This window comes from Engystomops pustulosus, chromosome 4 (assembly GCF_040894005.1).
Source record: "Engystomops pustulosus chromosome 4, aEngPut4.maternal, whole genome shotgun sequence".
Lineage (NCBI taxonomy): Eukaryota > Metazoa > Chordata > Amphibia > Anura > Leptodactylidae > Engystomops > Engystomops pustulosus.
The window spans coordinates 101,392,618-101,411,879 of record NC_092414.1 but is presented as its reverse complement, the minus strand read 5'-3'; the positions used below and the strand labels follow the sequence as shown (position 1 = coordinate 101,411,879).

Here is a 19,262-nt window from a genome sequence, read left to right as displayed (position 1 = left end):
TAGTACCAAATACCAATGATATATATGTAAAATTTTGCAGAAAGTAATAAAATTGTCCTAAAAATCTCTTGTCATATACATAATTTTGGTAATCCTAATTGACTTAAAACTGTAAAGGTTTATTTTGCTTTCATGTTACATAGTGAGTAAAACATTTGCATGTGTCTTTTTATATAGTGTATGTAACTTTCTGCTTTCAACTGTATGTATACATCTTTCCCATTACCTACTTACTCCCTTTATGTCCTGCTTCTTCTTGGTCACTTTTATTTTGTTCACTATTAAAATAAGAAATAACTAACATATAAAAAATGTGACCAGAAATGTAACTACAGGACTAACAGTCATAGAAACTCCTATGGGCCCCCTCAATGTCAGGGGGTCTGGTCACCCGACTTGCCACATTGAAGAATAGAGAATGTGCACCATTATATGCATATAATATAATTAGTATAGTTGACAAAAGTCATATGTCCATCAAGTTCAGCCAAGGAACGGATGGGATTAGAAAGAGATTAGATTAGAAACAAATATATATTATAATATAATGGTAATGATATTTTTATGTAAAAAGGCATCTTAACCCTTCTTGCTGTCCCTGCTCTGACCAGCACCTGAGGCAGGCTATTCCACAGATACTCCATACTCCTTATCTTTTTTGTGGCCTTTTGTTGTAAACTTTCCAGCTCCTGGGTATCTTTTTATGGACTGTAGCTCATAATTGAATTGCATATTCCAGGTGAGGCCAAACCAGTGCCTTGTATAGTGGTAATATTACATCCCTATCCCTTGAGTCTATACCTCTTTTGATGCATGACAAGATCCTGCTGGCTTTAGAGGCTGCTGATTGACACTGCATGCTGTTATTCAATCTATGATCATTATCTACCATAATCTATCGCTGACCAGCCCATATAAAACCTGCGGTCAGAGTGAGCTTTTGCCTTTAAATGGCTGCAGACTGATTCCCTGCTCGATTATTGCTATGGCAACCCTCTGAGCTAAGACCCCAGGGCAGTCCATAATAAATACCAGTAAGGTCCTGTTACAAGAGGGGTGTCAGCCTATGCATCAGTTACACATTACAATTGCATATACAGGTGAAAAACCCCAAGTAAACCCCACAGTAGTATCGCCACTTCCGTAATTACCAGTACAATAAAAAAAAAAAAATTATTATACGTACACAATGAATGCCATAAAAAAAAAAATATATGATTTTAACTGAATTTGTCCCACATAAAATGCAATAAAAAGTGATAAAGGTATTGTTGCAAAGCACAACATGTGCCACAAAAAATAAGCCCACGAAAATGAAAAGTTATTCTACTTGAAAAATGGTGATGCAAAAATTATAGATTTTTCCCCACATTCGTTTTATTATACAAAATTAATAAACCGTAAGCCAAAATATAGAAATTTGGTATTGTGGTAATCATACTGATCCGTTGAAAAATCTAATATTTTAGGGTTTATGGTGAACACCAAAAACAACAACCCCCCGCCACAAGAAGAGTTCATAAATTTTCAGCAATAGGAAATAGCCACCCCAAAATAGTACCACTAAAAAATGCATCTCATATCGCAAACAAGCAGCCCTTGCATGGCAATATTAACGGAGAAAAAATATTTCATAGCACAAATGTGCCATGAACCAACTAAAACCCACTAAATTCTGTGGCAAAGGCATCGCCCCCCTTCCCTTCTGAGCCTCACTGTAGGTCCCTACAACAAGTAATGTCCACATGTGGGGTGTCTCCATACTTGGGAGAAACTGCATAACAAATTTTAAGATGTGATTTCTCTTTTTATCTTTTGTGAATGTGTAAATTTTAGGGCTATATGAACGTATAACCAACAAAACCTGACCCTTCTATATTTCCCCTCTGTTTTGATTTAATTACTGTAAAGATATCAGGAGCTAAAAATCTTCATAAAAGTCGTTTATGATAGTTTGTGGGGTCCAGATCTTAAAATAGACTGATATATAAGGGGTTTCTAATATTATATATGGCAAATTTCATTAAAAACAGTTATTATCCCCCAAAAAAGTAAATTCTGAAATCTCCTTAAAAATACGGAAAACTGATGTTCAATCTGTAAGGCCTCTTGCACACTAGCGTTGCGTTTCACGTCAGGGTGCAATGCGTGAAAAACTGACGTTTTGGCTGCGTTTTTGTTCTATTTTTCCTTTGAATAATTTGCGTTTTTGCGTTTTTCACGCGCGTGTTGTTAGCGTTGTTTTTGCGTTTTCGGCGCATTTTTGACGCGCGTTTCAATGGGAGACTCGAGCAGTTTTAAAAGGGACCATGATTTGGGATTAAAATGTGTTATTTAATTGAAAAATAATGTCTTCTGATAATTTGCAAACATCTGCGATCTATTCTTCACTGTTCCGCGCGTATATTATCTCCCGACAATTTAGCAGATGTGAAGAACAGTGAAGAATAGAATAAAACCAGTGAACACAGTGAACACAGTGACCACAGGATCATTTAAGATAAAAACACAGTGCAGAACACAGTGCAGAATAGATTACAGATGTTCGGCACATCTGCTTACTTGTCGGGAGATACGCGCGGAGCGGTGCGAACAAAATAGCATGTGAAGAACAATATATATGTGTGTAAAGAACACATTGCAGATGTTTCCATACATCTGCAATGTCTTCTTCACACATATATATTGTTCTTCACATGCTATTTTGTTCGCACCGCTCCGCGCGTATCTCCCGACAAGTAAGCAGATGTGCCGAACATCTGTAATCTATTCTGCACTGTGTTCTGCACTGTGTTTTTATCTTAAATGATCCTGTGGTCACTGTGTTCACTGGTTTTATTCTATTCTTCACTGTTCTTCATTGTGTTTTTTTAATTAAATGATCGTTCGCGAGCAGGGGAAATACTGTTATACTGGTCACCTAGCAACCCTTACGTTTAAAACGCATTGCACTCGCATTGCACTTGCAATGTTTGCGAGTGCAATGCGTTTTTGATACGTCCCCATAGACTTGAATGGGGCGTGAAAAATGCGCGTGAATCGCAAAAATAGAGCATGCTGCGATTTTGACGCGCGTGCAAACGAACGCAAGCACGCGCGTTGAAAACCACGCAAATGGAGAAAGACCCATTGAATACAATGGGACAGAGTGCAATGCGAGTTCTGCGCGTCAAATGCACGCGCAGAACTCGCGCGTGAAAAACGCCAGTGTAGAAGGGGCCTAAGCCGCCTGATATCAAAAGAAATTATCCAGACATTTCAAAGCTTATGAAAACATAAAGCAGAAAAATGGGAAATTGTGTTCAACAACTAATTTAGATGGTAAAACTATTTGCCTGAAAATGAGATAATTTCGAATTTTGTAAATGGAAAAGTTTTTTAAAAAAAATCATATTTTTTTTATAAACGTAAAACTTATAAGCCAAAATTTACCACTAAAATTAAGCACGTGACAAAAATATGTTTGCGCTATATAAATAACGGATTATTATGACAATTTAAAGCGACACGTCAGTTGCCTTAAAGAGGTATTCCAGGAATCAGCATAATTCATATAGAAGTGGGAACTCAAAATATAAGCTAATGTGTAATTAGTTGTTATTTAAAATTTTGCTCACCTTAGCAGAAAATTCTGGTGATATAGACTGTAATGAAGAATTAAAATGCTGCCGGCCCTTTAATCAGTCCGTTAATTTCCTCCGCGCGGGCCGTTGCAGGACAGAAGATGGCCGCTGGTCACATGTCCACATCACATGTCCAGCACCTGCCTGGGCAGGTCATGTGATCACCACTACGTTTGGCTGTAGTCGGTTGGTTGCAGAGCATCCAGTATGGCCAGTGTTGTGGTGATGGCAGTTACACATCATTACTATGGTAACAGAGCAAGAAAACCTGTCACATCATCACTGGGAGCAGAGCATAAGAGGGAGGAGGAGTTACTGAGAACTAAAGGATCATGGAACTTGTAGTGGCTGCCATCTTGGTGATAACTCCACCTACTTTAGAGAGGCCACAAATTTTGTAAAATCAAATTATTTAAGCTCCGTTTTGTGACTAATGACATTGAGTATTGTTGTATTCATTTATTTATATCATTATGGGTTTTTGTGTCAGACGTTCATATTCCCGGAATACCCCTTTAAGCTTTAAACTGGCAACGTCCTGAAGGTGTTAATGATCAGCCAATGTAGCTTCAGTTTTTATTTTGTGGGTCATAAAATATTTTTTAATGGCAGAATATAAACCCACTACCCCTAAAAAAACATATATTAACCTAAGATTTCATGTTTTGCTGCATTTACTGTTTAAAAAAAGGACATAAAAAATGTATTCTCTGCCTCAATCTGATAACTGAATATCTGTGTAACCATACCTGTGTGTGTTGTTAGTAGAAACAGGAACATAAAAGATGCATTTATAATGGTTGATTGAACACAAAAATTTGAATTCCCAGATTTTGCTGAACACTGGGGATCCCAGCTGTGATACATCTCCAGCTATATCGCAGTTTAAACACATTTTGATGAACAGACCCGAAGCAGCTTCCGGCACTTCCTATGGAGGCGCGCGCACGGTCGTGCGCAACAAGCGCCGAAGCTACCTCGGGTCTGTTCATCAAAATGTGTTTAAACTGCGATATAGCTGGAGATGTATCACAGCTGGTGCCCGGTGTTTACAGCTAATACCTACCATTAGCATTGGTAGGTTTCCTTTAAAGGGAACCTGTCAGTAGAAATATATCTAATAAACCAATACCAGTATGTTGTCAAGCAGCTGAACAGATTCCAGATGATGTTTCTTTCATGGCCCAAGTTGGTGGCATCATCCAGAAAATCAGATATGTAGTGTGTGTAATTTCGTTGTATAAAGTGAATGAGGCGGAGCTGCCAGGCGAGTAAAACCCTCTAAGCAACACTTACTAAAGTAAGCTGCTCCCTAGACCTGCCCCAGTTAGAGCATTGTTAAACCTGTAGCTTTATCGGAACATAACAATAAGCTTGGAAACAATCCACTTAGTAGTGGTCCTGTCACGGGTGCCTCTGTGACCCCCCTCCTGGGTCGCAGGGGCACCCGTGCCGCGGTCCATGGCTGCCCCGGTCCCCCGGCATCTTACTTACCCCGTCCCGTTCCCACGCCGACTCTGGCAGCACGGCGCGCGCGTCCCCGCCTCCTAGGGCGCGCGCGCGCCACCTTTAGCAAATTTAAAGGGCCAGTGCGCCACTAATTGGCGCTGGCCATTTTCACCAAATCTACTTAAGCCTGCCTCTTCTTGTATCTCTTGCCGGATCTTTGTGCCTCACAGCCTGAGAGAAAGCTTTACTGCGATTTGCCTGCGTTTCTGTGTATCCTGCGTTCCTGCGTCTCCTGTGTCCCTCCGTGTTCCTGTGTTACCTAAGCTCCTCTGTGTTTCCGTGTTCCTGTGTTCCTCCGTGCTGCTGTTCTGTGTTCCCGTTCCCCTCTGCTTGGACCTCCTGTTGCTGACCCCGGATTGAACCCTGACGTTGCATCTCTGCCGCCTGCCCTGACTCTGTGCTTGGACTTTGACCACGAGATTGACTGCCGTTCTTGTACCTCAACCTTAGCCGCCACTGCAGACAAGTCACGCCTGAGGAACGACCTGGTGGTACCACGCCGCAGCTTGTCTAACCCGCTTTGCGGCGGGCTCTGGTGAAAACCGGGTACCACTTAGACTCCGGTCCCAGGTAGTGACTTGAGTCATCGTCTGCAGTGGTCCAGTGGATCCACTACCCGCAAACCTGACAGGTCCGATCATCGAATCTAGCTTACAGCAGTCTGGCGTACTCATGAGGGGGCGGTTAAAGGCGCTGCCCTCTCTTCAGATTCTCCCCCGCCATTCCCACACCAGATGTCGGCGGGGACTGCTAGGCTTGATGGTGCAAGTCACTGCCTCCTCGGACCGGCCCCTCATGAATAAGCCAACTACTAATAGAGGATTGTTTCTTAGCTCCGATAAAGCTTTTAGATTTTAGCTTAAAGATTTAACAATGCTCTAACTGGGAGAGGGTTAGGGAGTGGCTTACTTTAGTAAGTGTTGCTAGAGGGTTTTATTTGCCTAACAATGAATTCAAGGTTTCCCTGTCTCAAAATGCCCCCTTCACTGTAACTGGTCCTGCACCCTGAGACATTGCTAACCAGATCTCCTGAAGTCTGTTTCACAATGCAAGTCATGGGAGGAGATCTTCAGAGGCAGGGTGAGCTTGACTTCACTGTTAAACTCTCCGCCTCCTTGACTATATACTACCAATTTACATTTCACTTCAAAGTTGATTTTCTGGGTGAGGGAGCCATACTGGGCTATGAAGGAAACATCTGTAAGGTGTAAAGCTGCTAGACAAAATACTGGTAGTAATTTATAAGTTTCTGATGACAGGTTCCCTTTATAAAGAATAACCTGGAGTGGTGCAGTGGCATGTAAACAAGGGCGGGCTGGCCATATAACCCACCGGGAAAAATCCAGTTCGGGCGGTCAGAAAAAAAAAAAACATATACTCACCTTTCCGACGCTCCCCGAAAGCTCCACTGATACAGTCCGGCCGGCAGTGACAGCTCGGTGTGTGCTGGCATCGCACAAACTATGAAGTTGGCAAGCGGTTGACGTCATAGTCTGTGAGCCGCCAGCGCTCACTGAGCTGTCACCACCAGCCGGACTGCATCAGCGAAGCTTTGGGGGAGTGTCAGAAAGATGAGTAGATGGTTTATTAATTAAATGTGATGGGCAGGCTGGCTGTATACAGGAAGGGGGGCGGCTGACTGTATAATGGAGTGGGCCGGCAGGCTGTATACAGTGAGGGGGGGGGCCTATATACTGGGGCGAATAGCTGGCCGTATACTGAGGGGGAGGGATTTCTGGCTATATACTGGGGGGTGTCTGGCTATGTACAGGGGGGCTGGCTGTTTACTGGGTGGCTGGCTGTATACTGGGGGAGCCGTTTGGCTAAATACCGGGAGGCTAGCTGTATACTGGGGGGAGCCGTTTGGCTATATACAGGGAGCTGGCTGTATACTGGGGGGGGCTGTTTGGCTATATACAGTGGGGGCTGGCTGTATACTGGGGGGTCTGTTTGGCTATATACAGGTGGGCTGGCTGTATACAGGGGGAATGGTTGGCTGTATACTGAGGGGGGCTATCTGGCGATGGTATATGGCATAATAGTTATATTCTTGTACATAGGGGGCAGTATTATAGTAGTAATATTCTTGTACATAGGGGGCAGTATTATAGTAGTAATATTCTTGTACATAGGGGGCAGTATTATAGTAGTAATATTCTTGTACATAGGGGGCAGTATTATAGTAGTTATATTCTTGTACATAGGGTACAATATTATATTAGTTATATTCTTGTACATAGGGTACAATATTATATTAGTTATATTCTTGTACATAGGGGGCAGTATTATAGTAGTAATATTCTTGTACATAGGGGGCAGTATTATAGTAGTAATATTCTTGTACATAGGGGGCAGTATTATAGTAGTAATATTCTTGTACATAGGGGGCAGTATTATAGTAGTTATATTCTTGTACATAGGGGGCAGTATTAAAGTAGTTATATTCTTGTACATAGGGGGCAGTATTATAGTAGTTATATTCTTGTACATAGGGGGCAGTATTATAGTAGTTAGAGTCTTATACATAGGAGGCAATGTTATAGTAGTAATATTCTTGTACATAGGGGGCAGTATTATAGTAGTTATATTCTTGTTTAACAGAGAAGGCATTGTAGCAGTTTTTTCCTTTGTATATACAAGTCAGTATTAAGTTGTGCTCTTGTAAAAAAAAGAAGCTTTATTCCTGTATAACTGAGGCAGTGTGAGTCTCCTTCGCTGCGCTGTACATGTTGATTTGGACCATGTATAAACAGTTTGGTCACGTCTACTTGTTTTGACCTCACCACTGGATGGGGCCACTTTTAATTCCCAGTCTGCCCCTGGTACAGCTGGTTTATAACAGTCTGAGTTATAAAAAATAAATTCTGTGACATGTAAAAAAGAATATTATGAAGACATTGCTGAAAAGCTTTAGCTTTTACAGTGCAGTATCCTGTATCCCAAATAGCGTGAGTGGGGCTGAACCTCAGGCTTCAAGCACATAGCTGGGTGGAGGGGTGAGCGCTCTGAGTGGCCACCGTGTGCTCCCTGAGAAGGTGCCATAGACCTCTATTGTTCGGCCGTATCACAAGCCTTGGGCCTGTCAAACATGACCATGTTATGACTGGAAAACAAACTGTTCACTACCCAGATTTTACAGACCAACCAGGAGTCCCTTCTTCCCAAAAAATACAAGCAATTAGCAATAAATCATGACTGAGGTTCCAAGAGACTCCTTGTATGACTATGATTATAGATGAGCAGTGTCCCCATGGCCAATCATAGCCATTGCTAGTTGCCAATGGCATCAATTTACCAAATTGTCTGTTTGGCCACCAATCCGGTCATATGTCCAGGCAAACCCGACCATCGGGTTGGTTCGTCTCTAACTGTGATGCACAAAATCTGTGAAATCTGTCACGTGATACTGGTCTTAAGCTGCTATCACGCAGCCATCGTGAGGACGTATCTCCCGCCTGATATACGTCCCCATAGACAGCCATGGCACCCAGCAGCGGTACACCGCACACACACGCGTGTGACTCCGTAGCAGCCACAGGGAAAAGATAGAGCATGCTCGCTTTCCCCATGTTTATGACCATGCAGCATTAACCCCTTCTCCTCTCCAGTGCACTGCTGTATGCTCGCACGGTTGTGCAAAATTACTGTGCAGGCAGTCATAGAGTTATTGCCTTAGTGGTAGTTAAACGTTATAAGAAATGCAGAATAGTAACTGCAAGCACCTCTGCAGGTCACTGAAGTGCTGACCACCACAATATGCCCCATAAATCCTTGCATGGGAAACTATTAAGGTGACCAAACTTTCTGGACAGGTAACGGCTGTGTAAGGTGTATTATCACATTATAGTCAGATCGGATGTACCCAGCTCACAGATGTCTGCTCCTTGGACAGAACACGGTCATGTGAATCCAGGATCCGTGTGCTGAAGGTTCAGAACACACTCATGAATGGTACCAGTTTCAGGGGGGGAGGTAACAGCATTGTGCTTGGGTACTGAGCAGCACGGATTGTCCATGTAACTATAAGATGTGTATGGATTGAGCATCAGGAAGAGAAATCCGCCCCCAGGCCCCTCATGGAGCCCACACTCCTCTCAGCACTGCCGTACACATGTAATGAAGTACCTTCTCTGGCACCGACGCCCTCTGCCATGCCGCCACGACTTCCGCGAGTGGGAGGGTTCTCACTGTGCTGACACTGTGTGGGCGGAACCTTAGCGCTATGACAGGATAGGCGGGTCAATCATCTTGCTATTCTGTGTGATGAGTGTACGGGGTTTGTTACCGTATTACACCGTCTACAGGGTTATGTGTTCGCCCCTGAGCTAAACAAGCCAGTGCTCCTGAAGGGTGGGCGGTCCTACGTCTGATGGCCCCGCCCCTCAGTGCTGTGCACACCAGAGCAGAGGCTTCCTGTGCCTTGCCGCTAGTACTACATATCCCGGCGTGCACCTCTCCGGCAGCCTGCAGCGTTGCTTCGCTCCTGGTTACCAGAACAATAAGCCGCTGCTGCCTGTCAGATAACGGTGCATGGCGCATGCTCGTGTCCATAGATAAACAGGGCATTCTCCATGGCACAGTGGCACAGGAATGAGGAGCACGGGGGAGCGCTCCATTCTACACACTAGTGCCAGGCATGTGAGGCGGAGCAGTGGAGAGCTCACAGCACAAGCCGGGGCAGCAGCAGCCAGCACACATCCACACATGAGCTGCATTGTGTGAGCCGTCCCGCATCCTTCCGTCCCTTGACAGGACTCGTACACAAAGACAGGATAGAGCAGGGGAAGGACAAGCGCTCCGCACACCGCCGACCATGGCTCTCCTCTCCTGAGCACACACAACCGCAGCCGCCGCAGACATGTGGAGACCCACGGAGCACGAGAAATACGGCGTCGGTGAGTAGTGGCCGCAGCATCCTCCTCTGCCAGCTGTCATGGCATCCCTGACGGGGCTGCAACTTTCCTCAGGGAGTAAACAAAGAAGCTGTCAGAGAGGGGCACAGAGTGCTGCCAGTGACAGCTGTCTGCTAGTCTTCATCTCCTTCTACTACATCTATATAGTGATTATATCACTGGGGTGTGCGTGGCCTACATAACGCTGCTTGCTGTCATGTTATCAATGCTTCATGGCCTGTGACATTACAAGTGATCCAGGAGTTTCTTTGTATTGTCCCTCTCTGCCTATTGTTATTGCTTTTGTTTGTTTGTGCTGAGGGAAGTGTTGTGATTGTTGACATGATGTGAGGTCTGTTCCATAGGATGTCATTTAGCAAGTCCCGCCTATCGCTCCCCCAGCAAATGGACCTCTCCGAAAACCCATCACAGACCTCCTTTGTACTTTGTGGCACATATCATCCCAATATATAACTGCTTGCTTTAGACATGGAAACAATAGCTGTATATCAGTATGCCAGGCCATGGCCCATTAACTTATATGGCATCAAGGCGCTGGGTAATAATATACAGAACATTGCACATTTCCTATGGACCTGCTACCATCTGCTCTGTTTGCACAGAGCTTGTACCTTCTTGTTTAAAAAAAATGCAATCTTTTTTTACATTTCCATATATTTATATCTCCATTTATTTCCTTATTATGTTATTTTTTAGTTACAATTTATCTTATTTTCTAGAAAGGTAAATTGTGAATGTCTTGATAATAATAATAATAATAGTGTCTGATGAAGTGTAAGCAAATGGATCAGGCTGCATCTATAGTTTTCTAGTCCCCATTAAATGAAGACCTGTGCGTTGAGATCTTTTTGCTTGTGTACTCTATTCATAAAGGCCAGGCAAGTGAAGACATATGTTATGGGTTACAGTAGATCATTATATCCTCCTCGCTGCTGCCCGGTGTTTGTTTAGGAGAGGCCTTGTCCGACACATCTGCAATGTTTCGCCACACTGCTGGATCTTGAAGCAGATCTATTGGGGTTAGAAGTCATTGTACACATGAAGCAGCATGAATATTTTGTTTTCAGGCATCACAAGGCTTTGTATTCCTACACAGATGGCTTCTTCTTTTCTTATACAGCCTTTATTGCATATTGTGACATTGAGGAGGGGTCTTGGCTGCTCCTGGAATGTTATGTGAAAGCCATGCAGTTTATTTCAGGCAGCCTGTTCTGAAGTCATCCAGGGAGCTGTCTTTGTCTTTGGTGCTGTTCAGTGTGTAGCATTCAGCATTATGAGAGACTGGATTGTAGGAAGCGAGAATTGCAGCATAAGCGTTTTTTATATATCTTTTATTGCAGTGCATATTATCCTTGCAAAAGTGTTACAGTATTAATGTAAAGAAGCTGTTATACATTGAATACTATGTATGCTGCTATTATATTCAACATTACTGAGTGTCACTTTCTTTTTTGCCTGAAAATTAAATGTTCTATACCTGAATTTTATATCATGGAAATATTTTCCTTGTAAAGAGGATCCTCTACTAAAAGTAAATGTGTCACATTGAAAGAGCAGACAGCATGTTATAGCAGAAGAGCAGCAGAACAGAATATGAGAATATAACCAGTATAGTTTGTCATTTATTCTTTCATTTAATGCTTTTTCTACTAGGCCTCTTACCCACAAACAATTTTCTTGTACAAGTCCTGTCCGAGTCTAAAACTGACAGAACTTTGACTCAGAAATAGACTATTGTGCTATTCACATTTCAGATGTTTTTCACCGTTCATTGATACGAGTAGTGCATGCAACTCGGATGTCATCCTCTGTGGTCACTTCTTCACACCTCTTTTTCAAGGAAGTAGCTCAGAGAGGTATTAATCACTCGGGTGACGCTAGGGCTACAAAAACAAATGATCAGATAGCACTAGAACTGAAAATGGACCAAACTTGGATCAAAATTGCACAATTTTAGCCTCTGTTCATGGTTGACTGGTCTTAGAAGGGAGGCTGTCCATTATTTATTGGACCAATATCCTGACTTCTCTGCATAAAAAGTGCAGCTAGACTATATATCTATGTGCTCAGCACCTTCTGCTCTATAATATGCTGGATGCAGATTACACTGTGCTTAACATGTCATGTGTTCTTTATGACTTCTATATGAAGCCAGTTAGTGTGGAATATGAGCTTGTTATCCAAATTGTTGGAGGCTGTACATAGTGACTTTACACTAATAGTCCTATAGTATACACTATATATAATCCAGATGTTGAGTACAATCTATTCTTCATCCATATATCTAGTCAATGTTTACAGGAAGATGGACACAAAGCTATTTTGTGATGACCTTGGCTTGTGTATATATTTAAACTCTTCATAGAATTCCCTGTCTTGTTCCAGATAGAACGGTTGGTATGAGGCATATACTCTATATAGCATACAGAGTTGCATGATATGGTTCTCCTTTATTGAGTGAGTGCTGTGTTCTGACTTGTTCCGTAATCTTCAGATTCCTTTACCTAGGTGACTCCTGCTCCATATTTGGCATAGCTATTCAAGTTTTAGAGTTGACACAGAGCTGGGTTGGATTTTTTTTTTTTTTCAGATTTTGTACTTGCATTATTTTCGTTATCTCTCTTCCTTATATAATGCCAACATATTTTGTAGTGCATTACAGATGTTAGCATAACCTTTTCTCCTTGGTAAGGTTTTCATTCTTAATTACCTGTCAGTATGTCCTTGAAGTATGGGAAACTAGAGCATTTTAAGAAACTAGCAGAAACACAGGAAGAACATATAAACTTCATTCCAGTGTTGACTGTGGCCACATTTTGCCCCCCACCCCCCTTGTCTTTTTTGACAATTTTTAAGTTCTTCTGACTTGGCTATTTTGCTAAATAATTTGATTCCCCATAAAATAACATCTCTGGCACTTCTTTTATCATGTGTTGTCTCATTTCTTTGTTAGGCTAGATGTACATGAAGCAGTCAGCTTTCGATCCACTATAGCAGTGATGGCAAACCTTTTAGAGACCGAGTGCCCAAATTTCAACAAAGACTTGCTTATTTATTGCAAAGTGCCAACACAGAAATTTAATTTGTGATTTATACTCCCTTTTCTGTCACAGTTTTCATTGATACCAGCACCCTGGGGACATCAATAAAGCAGAAAATAGTCCCAGGTACAGCTGTCACTTTAAAATATCTCTGTGCAGAGTAAGTCCTGGGATGTCTGGGACTGCAGGAAGATACCTGGAGTCATCTCTGGTGATGGCCTGAGTGCCCACAGCAAGGACTCTGAGTGCCACCTCTGGCACCAGTGCCATAGGTTAGCCATCGCTGCACTATAGAGTCAGATTTGCAAATGCCTGACATTCTGTTTTTCACTGATCTTGGTAAACTGTAATCTATGGGTGATCCCTAAAGGCAGTTCTCTGCCTTGTTGCTCTACTTTGTAACGGATTGGTCAGATGGTCCGTTAAAATAACCCCCATAGAGACTAATCCATTAAAACGTTTACTGCTTGCGTGTGCGACCATTCTAAAAACGCACAACACACAGCTATTAATACTAGATCGAACAAACCTTACAAGCTAGTAAACTAGCCCATGGCAACATGCAAGTTTGTGTGCATGTAGCCTAAGCGTTAACTGCACAGAAATAAATTGTTGAATAGGTCCTGTTTCGGCCCGTGTTTTCGGCAGGCCTATTCTACGATCATAGGCATGAAAATGGAGCTTGCATGCCATTGACACATAGGCTCCAAACAATGGATCACAGGTCCATTGTCTGCGGCCTGTGAAAAGGTCACGTTTTTGTAAAGGTAGCTTTAGGCATTTTAATTTTTCTGTGCCTCAGGCATTGTATAAGGATTCTTGGGCAGAAGTCTTGCATTCCGTGCACCAGTGTATGATAAAGGGATGCGATTGCGGGGTGCCATCTTTTTAGCCAGGCACCTAATGAAGGTCCCCGCGTCTGCCATCAGCATCTGCTTGCTCGACTGAGTAGATGCCTGTCAGCCTATGCAGGTGCATAGGCTGACACTTCTAATACACCGCAATACACGGTTATTGCTGTGCATTAGTATGAACTAGTGATTAAAAGAGTAAATCTACTTCTATATTTATGCATATAGCTAATGATTTATTTCCTTGTACTTTGTACACTTCCTATTTTTTACTGTATGCACAAAGCACAGAGCTCTCCATTCTTGCATGTTTTAAAGGGAAACTGCCAGTAGGTTTGTGCTGTTATGCAGCTGGAGTTTAGGGTCCCAAGCCTGCTCACGATAGGCAGATTACATTATTATTGAGGAGGAAAGCCGGGGGAAGGGGGGGGGGCTTGTGACTTATTTGCTCCGTTGGACCTTTTTTTTCCAGAACATGGGACCTGAAGCAAGTTGTATTCTTTTGGGGGTTGATGTAGCTTTTGTTTATGTTTGAAGTTGTTTTGGCACAGTGGGTGTGCAAACTATGTTTTGCGACTTTTCATTGTGCCTTTGCATACACAAGATTTCACAATGGGATGCAATTCATGTATTGTGACTTTCCGTTTAGGTCAATTTTTTGGTGTAAATTCTGGTGTAAAAACTCCAGTCTCCACCCTGGTCTATGTGCTGCAACTTTTGATGCAACTGCCGCAAAACAACCCCAACTGCATAAGAACACAGCCAGCAGATTTATTAAGGGCCAAAGCCACTTTAATGATTCTGACAGCAAACTGAAGGAACAGAAGAAGCCTTCTTGGGCCAGCTTCACATCTGCATCATTTCAATTTCCAAATGCAGCACATTGTGTTATTTTGACTGACCCTCGAGAGGAACTCAGTGGACCCCATTGTGGTATAGCTCATTGTTTGCTTTTGGTGTCCATCATGTGGCAATGTGGAGCTTTCAAGCCATGAAACCACTACTTTGATAAAAAAAAAAAATCTCTGGTCATCCATTACCTAAGGCTACATTCACACAAATGTATGGAGGACGTATATACGGCATATATATGTGCCCCCCATACACTTCTGTGGCCTCACGGCACCATACTGGAGCGGTACGGTGCAGCATATGTCGTGTGCTGTGTATTCTTAGGTTCCCTCAACATTTTCTGGATCTGAACTGCAAACATGGGCAGTTCTAGAACCTGCTGAGTTTACATTGAGAAGACCGTATCGCACAAGAGGAGGTGGGAGCACAGCCCCAGGTATGAGCCCATAGAAATGAATTTCAATTCACAACTATGGGGGACATTTGTCAGCGCTTCTATCAACCTCTTGATCTATCCGGCGGGGTGGGTGTGGTCTCTATCATGCAGCGCCCTATGATAAATCTCTTCACCCTGAGAACAGAAAGATTGAACAGATGAAATCCAACAGCTGGTCTTCTTCTCCCCTTATATCTTTTACTGTGGAACAGATCAAAGGACACTTTTGATGGCTAGTTTCACTCACCTTCCCATATTATGTGTGTGTTTTTGTTTTGTTTTTTTAAGTATGATTTGTTTGCTACCTTTTGCGTATTATTTCTACAAACATATTCCTTCTTTTCACTGCTGATATGAAACACTCCAAGCATATACATTTTCTGCTTGCTTTTTTTTTTATTTTTGTTTTTTTAAAATAAATTTTGCTGCAAATTTGCAATAGAATATTCTATACATCAAAGTAAATTAAAATGCTCGTCCTTGGTTAATATCATCCATACTTATTGATTTTGCGCCTTAGATCTGGTTTGAAAATCATGGCTGTTCCTTGAGAACATTCCTGGAATAACACAATTTTGCCATTTCTCCTGACTGTCTCATTAAGGCTCCATTCACACGACCATTGCGGTGGCAGCGACACCATGTGTGGCGCTGTTTCCTATGGAGGGGTGAGCAATGTTCATCCTTCCTCCTCGCCCGGCTGTAACGTGTGTGAATGAGGCCTTACTCGGTCGGTCTTCTTAGTCCCTCAAACTAGATACAACTATTTCATCAGATTGTCTTCTTTTTTTTTTTTTTTCAACCTATTGCAATAGCTCTCTCAAAACTCTTTTCTCCTTTTCAGTGGAAGCCAAATTTCCGCACTTAATCACATTGAAAACACTTCAGCCGCTTGTTTGTAATCTTTTCACATTTTTCTGTTAATATCAACGCAGACATCCATTTATGAGAGGTTACCTAAGGAAGCAGTGACACTTCTATTAATCCATCACATATTTGGGAAACATTTTGACATGTTTTATATTACCTGTATAACATTTTAGACTTAAGCAATATGAAAACACTTCAATACTATCCACTGAGGTCAGTGAATCTTTGTTTCATTAAAAACAACTGATCATTGCCATGTTTAATAGACGTGGTATAAAGTGGACCTGTCATCACATGCTGGGATATATTCATTTTACAATAAACGTACAGAATATAATTGCTTGCAGCCATTCCTCCTCAGCATTTGCTCACACGAATTGAACAAGTCTATAAACATTCAATGTCTTCCAAGACAAGGACTTGTTGTCTTTGCCTCAGGCTCAGTAGAACGTATTGGATAAGCTTCCCTTATGTGTGTAAGTAGTTGCTGCTTCGATGCAGGTGGAGTAAAATGGAGTTTTAGATAACAAAACTGGATGAACCCATTGGTCTAGATGGCCAATATTGCTATGACAACCATTATTATTGATTGTTTATAGAGTATGTAGTGATGGTGGCAGCTGTCGAGGAGCGAAGTAGTTTTTAAACTGATGTGTTGAAAGTCAGAAAAATAGCCGAGGTTAAGGATTGGGTGACCTTGATGACTGGGTCTCATTTTCTGCAAATGGTTGCTTTTATCGGGTATTCATAGCATAAAGTGGTTAAAGCCTCCAAATGTGCTCTCAATAAGTAAAACTGGTGACTCTATAATGGGATCATGGTGTGAAGGCTAGTTGTTGGAGTCCTACCGAACACCCTCTGCAGCACAAAAAAAGTTTGTTACATGGAGTGATTGTTATTGTTGAATGATGATAGCAACTGCATGTAAGCAGACCATTGACCACACCCCAAAATGTCTGCAATGGTAACCTGGTCTCATCAATAACTTTTAATATTTTAAATTGGAGGCATCTGTTTGTGGGTGTCCTGTAGCTGGTAAAGAAATGGCACTTGCCACAATTTGTTAGTTTCTTATGCGGGAAAAAGCCACAGTTAACCTTTGCATTGTAAAGGCTGATATCTGCACGGGCATTTGTAAAAGTGATCCAATCCAATTTGACGCTCCTGACCATTTTAGCCGTTGTGTAGGCATTTCTCAGGTAAAGTGGTTTATCGGCACAGCCTTGAGTAGGTTACAACAGATAAGTACTTGGAGACTTCTGTCTTGAAGTTTACATCTGGATTTGTCCTCCACAACATTCAGTCATATTGATGATGGTTCACCAATGTTGTGATGTAGCCAGGAATGTTAGCTTCCGGGCCAGGAAATAACACAGTCCTATTCCCCTCTGTGACATTCTAGAACTCTACTCTTACTGTGCTCTTCTCTTGTGTTACACTCTAGTGTGGGCAGGACCTTGAAACCGGACACTTTGTTTATTCCAAAGCCATCAGTTCAAAATAATTTGTTACTTTAATGCTGCAGAAATATGTGGTTATGTCTGCTTTAGACTGAATATTTACTTCTACTGATAAAGTATAGTGCATTATGTTGGCACCGGGAATTTTTAACATTTGAGTTACAGAAATTAAATAATAGGGTGAACTTACCGTATTTAACTCTTTTGAAAGGCATTCATATTTTTATTCTGGAAAACCACTTCAAGGGTTTTTTCCCCTGTAATTCTACATTACATATATAGATTTATTGCTCAGAATGTTTACTATCATACTGGTATCTACATCAGACTTGGTAAACAAATATTTTTATTTCTATACCAAAAAGTTTCTCTGGATGAATTGTATATCATTTGTATGTTTATTTTTCACATACATTTTTCAGGATAACATCTGGATATTTCTTATTGACAGTATTGAAATGTGTTGTCTATAGAAACCATATGGACTATCTTTTTGCAAATGGACCATAACTGTCAGCAGGTGCAAATTGAATCTGAGAAGCTACAGAAAAAGTGCAGTTTATAGATACCGACAAAATAAATGGTTTCTGCTGTTACAACACATTTCCGTATTGTGTTTTATATAAAGGCGCAAAGTTATTGAGCATTTATCTCCCTGGGAGTTGTGTATTGGTGACTTGCATAGGTCAGGCTGCATGCATTGCTTTTATTATAGCCCAATGTTTTGCTGCAAGACTAAGCCCTCTATTGTTTGCCTGTTTCCTTAGTCCTCGCTTACTTCCTTTTGGCGTGACATCCATTAATTAGTCTTCTCAATCTTTGCAGCTCAAGACAAACACAAGAATTGGGTTCATAGCAGGGCTGCAATTTCAATTTGCTTTGTATGTACTTAACAGATCATGAGGAAGAATATAGTGCAGTGCTGCTGATACTGTGTATCAAGGTCTGCCATGGGTAATGCAATGTCACTTGTTTTACAAGACTCTAATTGCGCTATTGAACTCCCGCCCCTTGACCTCTGCTGGAAAACTGCTCAAAGAAAGATGTTTATTCAAGATAAATCCTTTTAATAGCTATATAATGGAAATTGCACACCTGTATTTTGTTCACAACTTACTGTTCCATATACTGTATATATACATATGGAATGACAAAGAGCTACAGCTGAATTTTTGCTATGATCGCCTTTACTTCAGTGTGTGCTTATATGAAAAGTGTGTGATCTATTATCCTGGAGGTGTTCCTGTCTGTAGGTGAGACTATAAATGTCTTATCATGGCGGCTCTATATGATCTCTACAGAGATGGTCCTAAGCCTCAATGAAGATGTGGTTTTCATGTGTGTGCTACTTTATTTAAAGTCCATTGGAGTTTCTCTAAAATCTAATAGTCCTAATGCGCTTGCTTTTTATTTAATTTTTTTTTTTTTTGATAATTTGCTAATGTGTTGATATGTATATAGACAATCCTAGGCCTCCTCTCTCTGACTCCCATGGTTTTGACAACAAAAACTCAGTTTGTGTATATTGTGTTTTTCTGGTTTTGTACCTTGATACTTTTTATAGGATTTAAAAATAACTCTCGGCAGTGAAAAAAAACCCACAAGATTTAAATATAACAAAAATAAAAAGGATTGTTATTTGTTTTTAGGACAGTTTCTTTGCTAATCCGATTGAATGATTACTGAGAGATAGAATGATGTTCTCAA

The 19,262-nt window shown here is 41.6% G+C and overlaps 2 protein-coding genes across 4 annotated transcripts in view; one reads left to right on the top strand and one right to left on the bottom strand.

Annotated features, from left to right (window-relative positions):
• The window catches only part of ZNF277 (zinc finger protein 277), a 74,573-nt gene extending 65,091 nt beyond the window's left edge, over positions 1-9,482 (bottom strand). The window contains exon 1 of the mRNA XM_072146921.1: positions 9,258-9,482. Within this exon, the coding sequence (XP_072003022.1) occupies positions 9,258-9,285 (28 nt within the window). The 5' untranslated portion in view covers positions 9,286-9,482. The remainder of the gene's footprint in view (positions 1-9,257) is intronic.
• A 57-nt stretch (positions 9,483-9,539) lies between these two features.
• DOCK4 (dedicator of cytokinesis 4) overlaps positions 9,540-19,262 on the top strand; it is a 182,204-nt gene continuing 172,481 nt past the window's right edge. For 2 of the 3 annotated variants that reach the window (XM_072146919.1, XM_072146916.1), the window contains exon 1: positions 9,541-10,027. In XM_072146919.1, coding sequence (XP_072003020.1) covers positions 9,991-10,027 — 37 coding nt within the window. In that variant the 5' untranslated portion in view covers positions 9,541-9,990. Of the gene's footprint in view, positions 10,028-19,262 lie in introns of all 3 variants that reach the window. The other variant, XM_072146918.1, reaches the window with a different exon arrangement.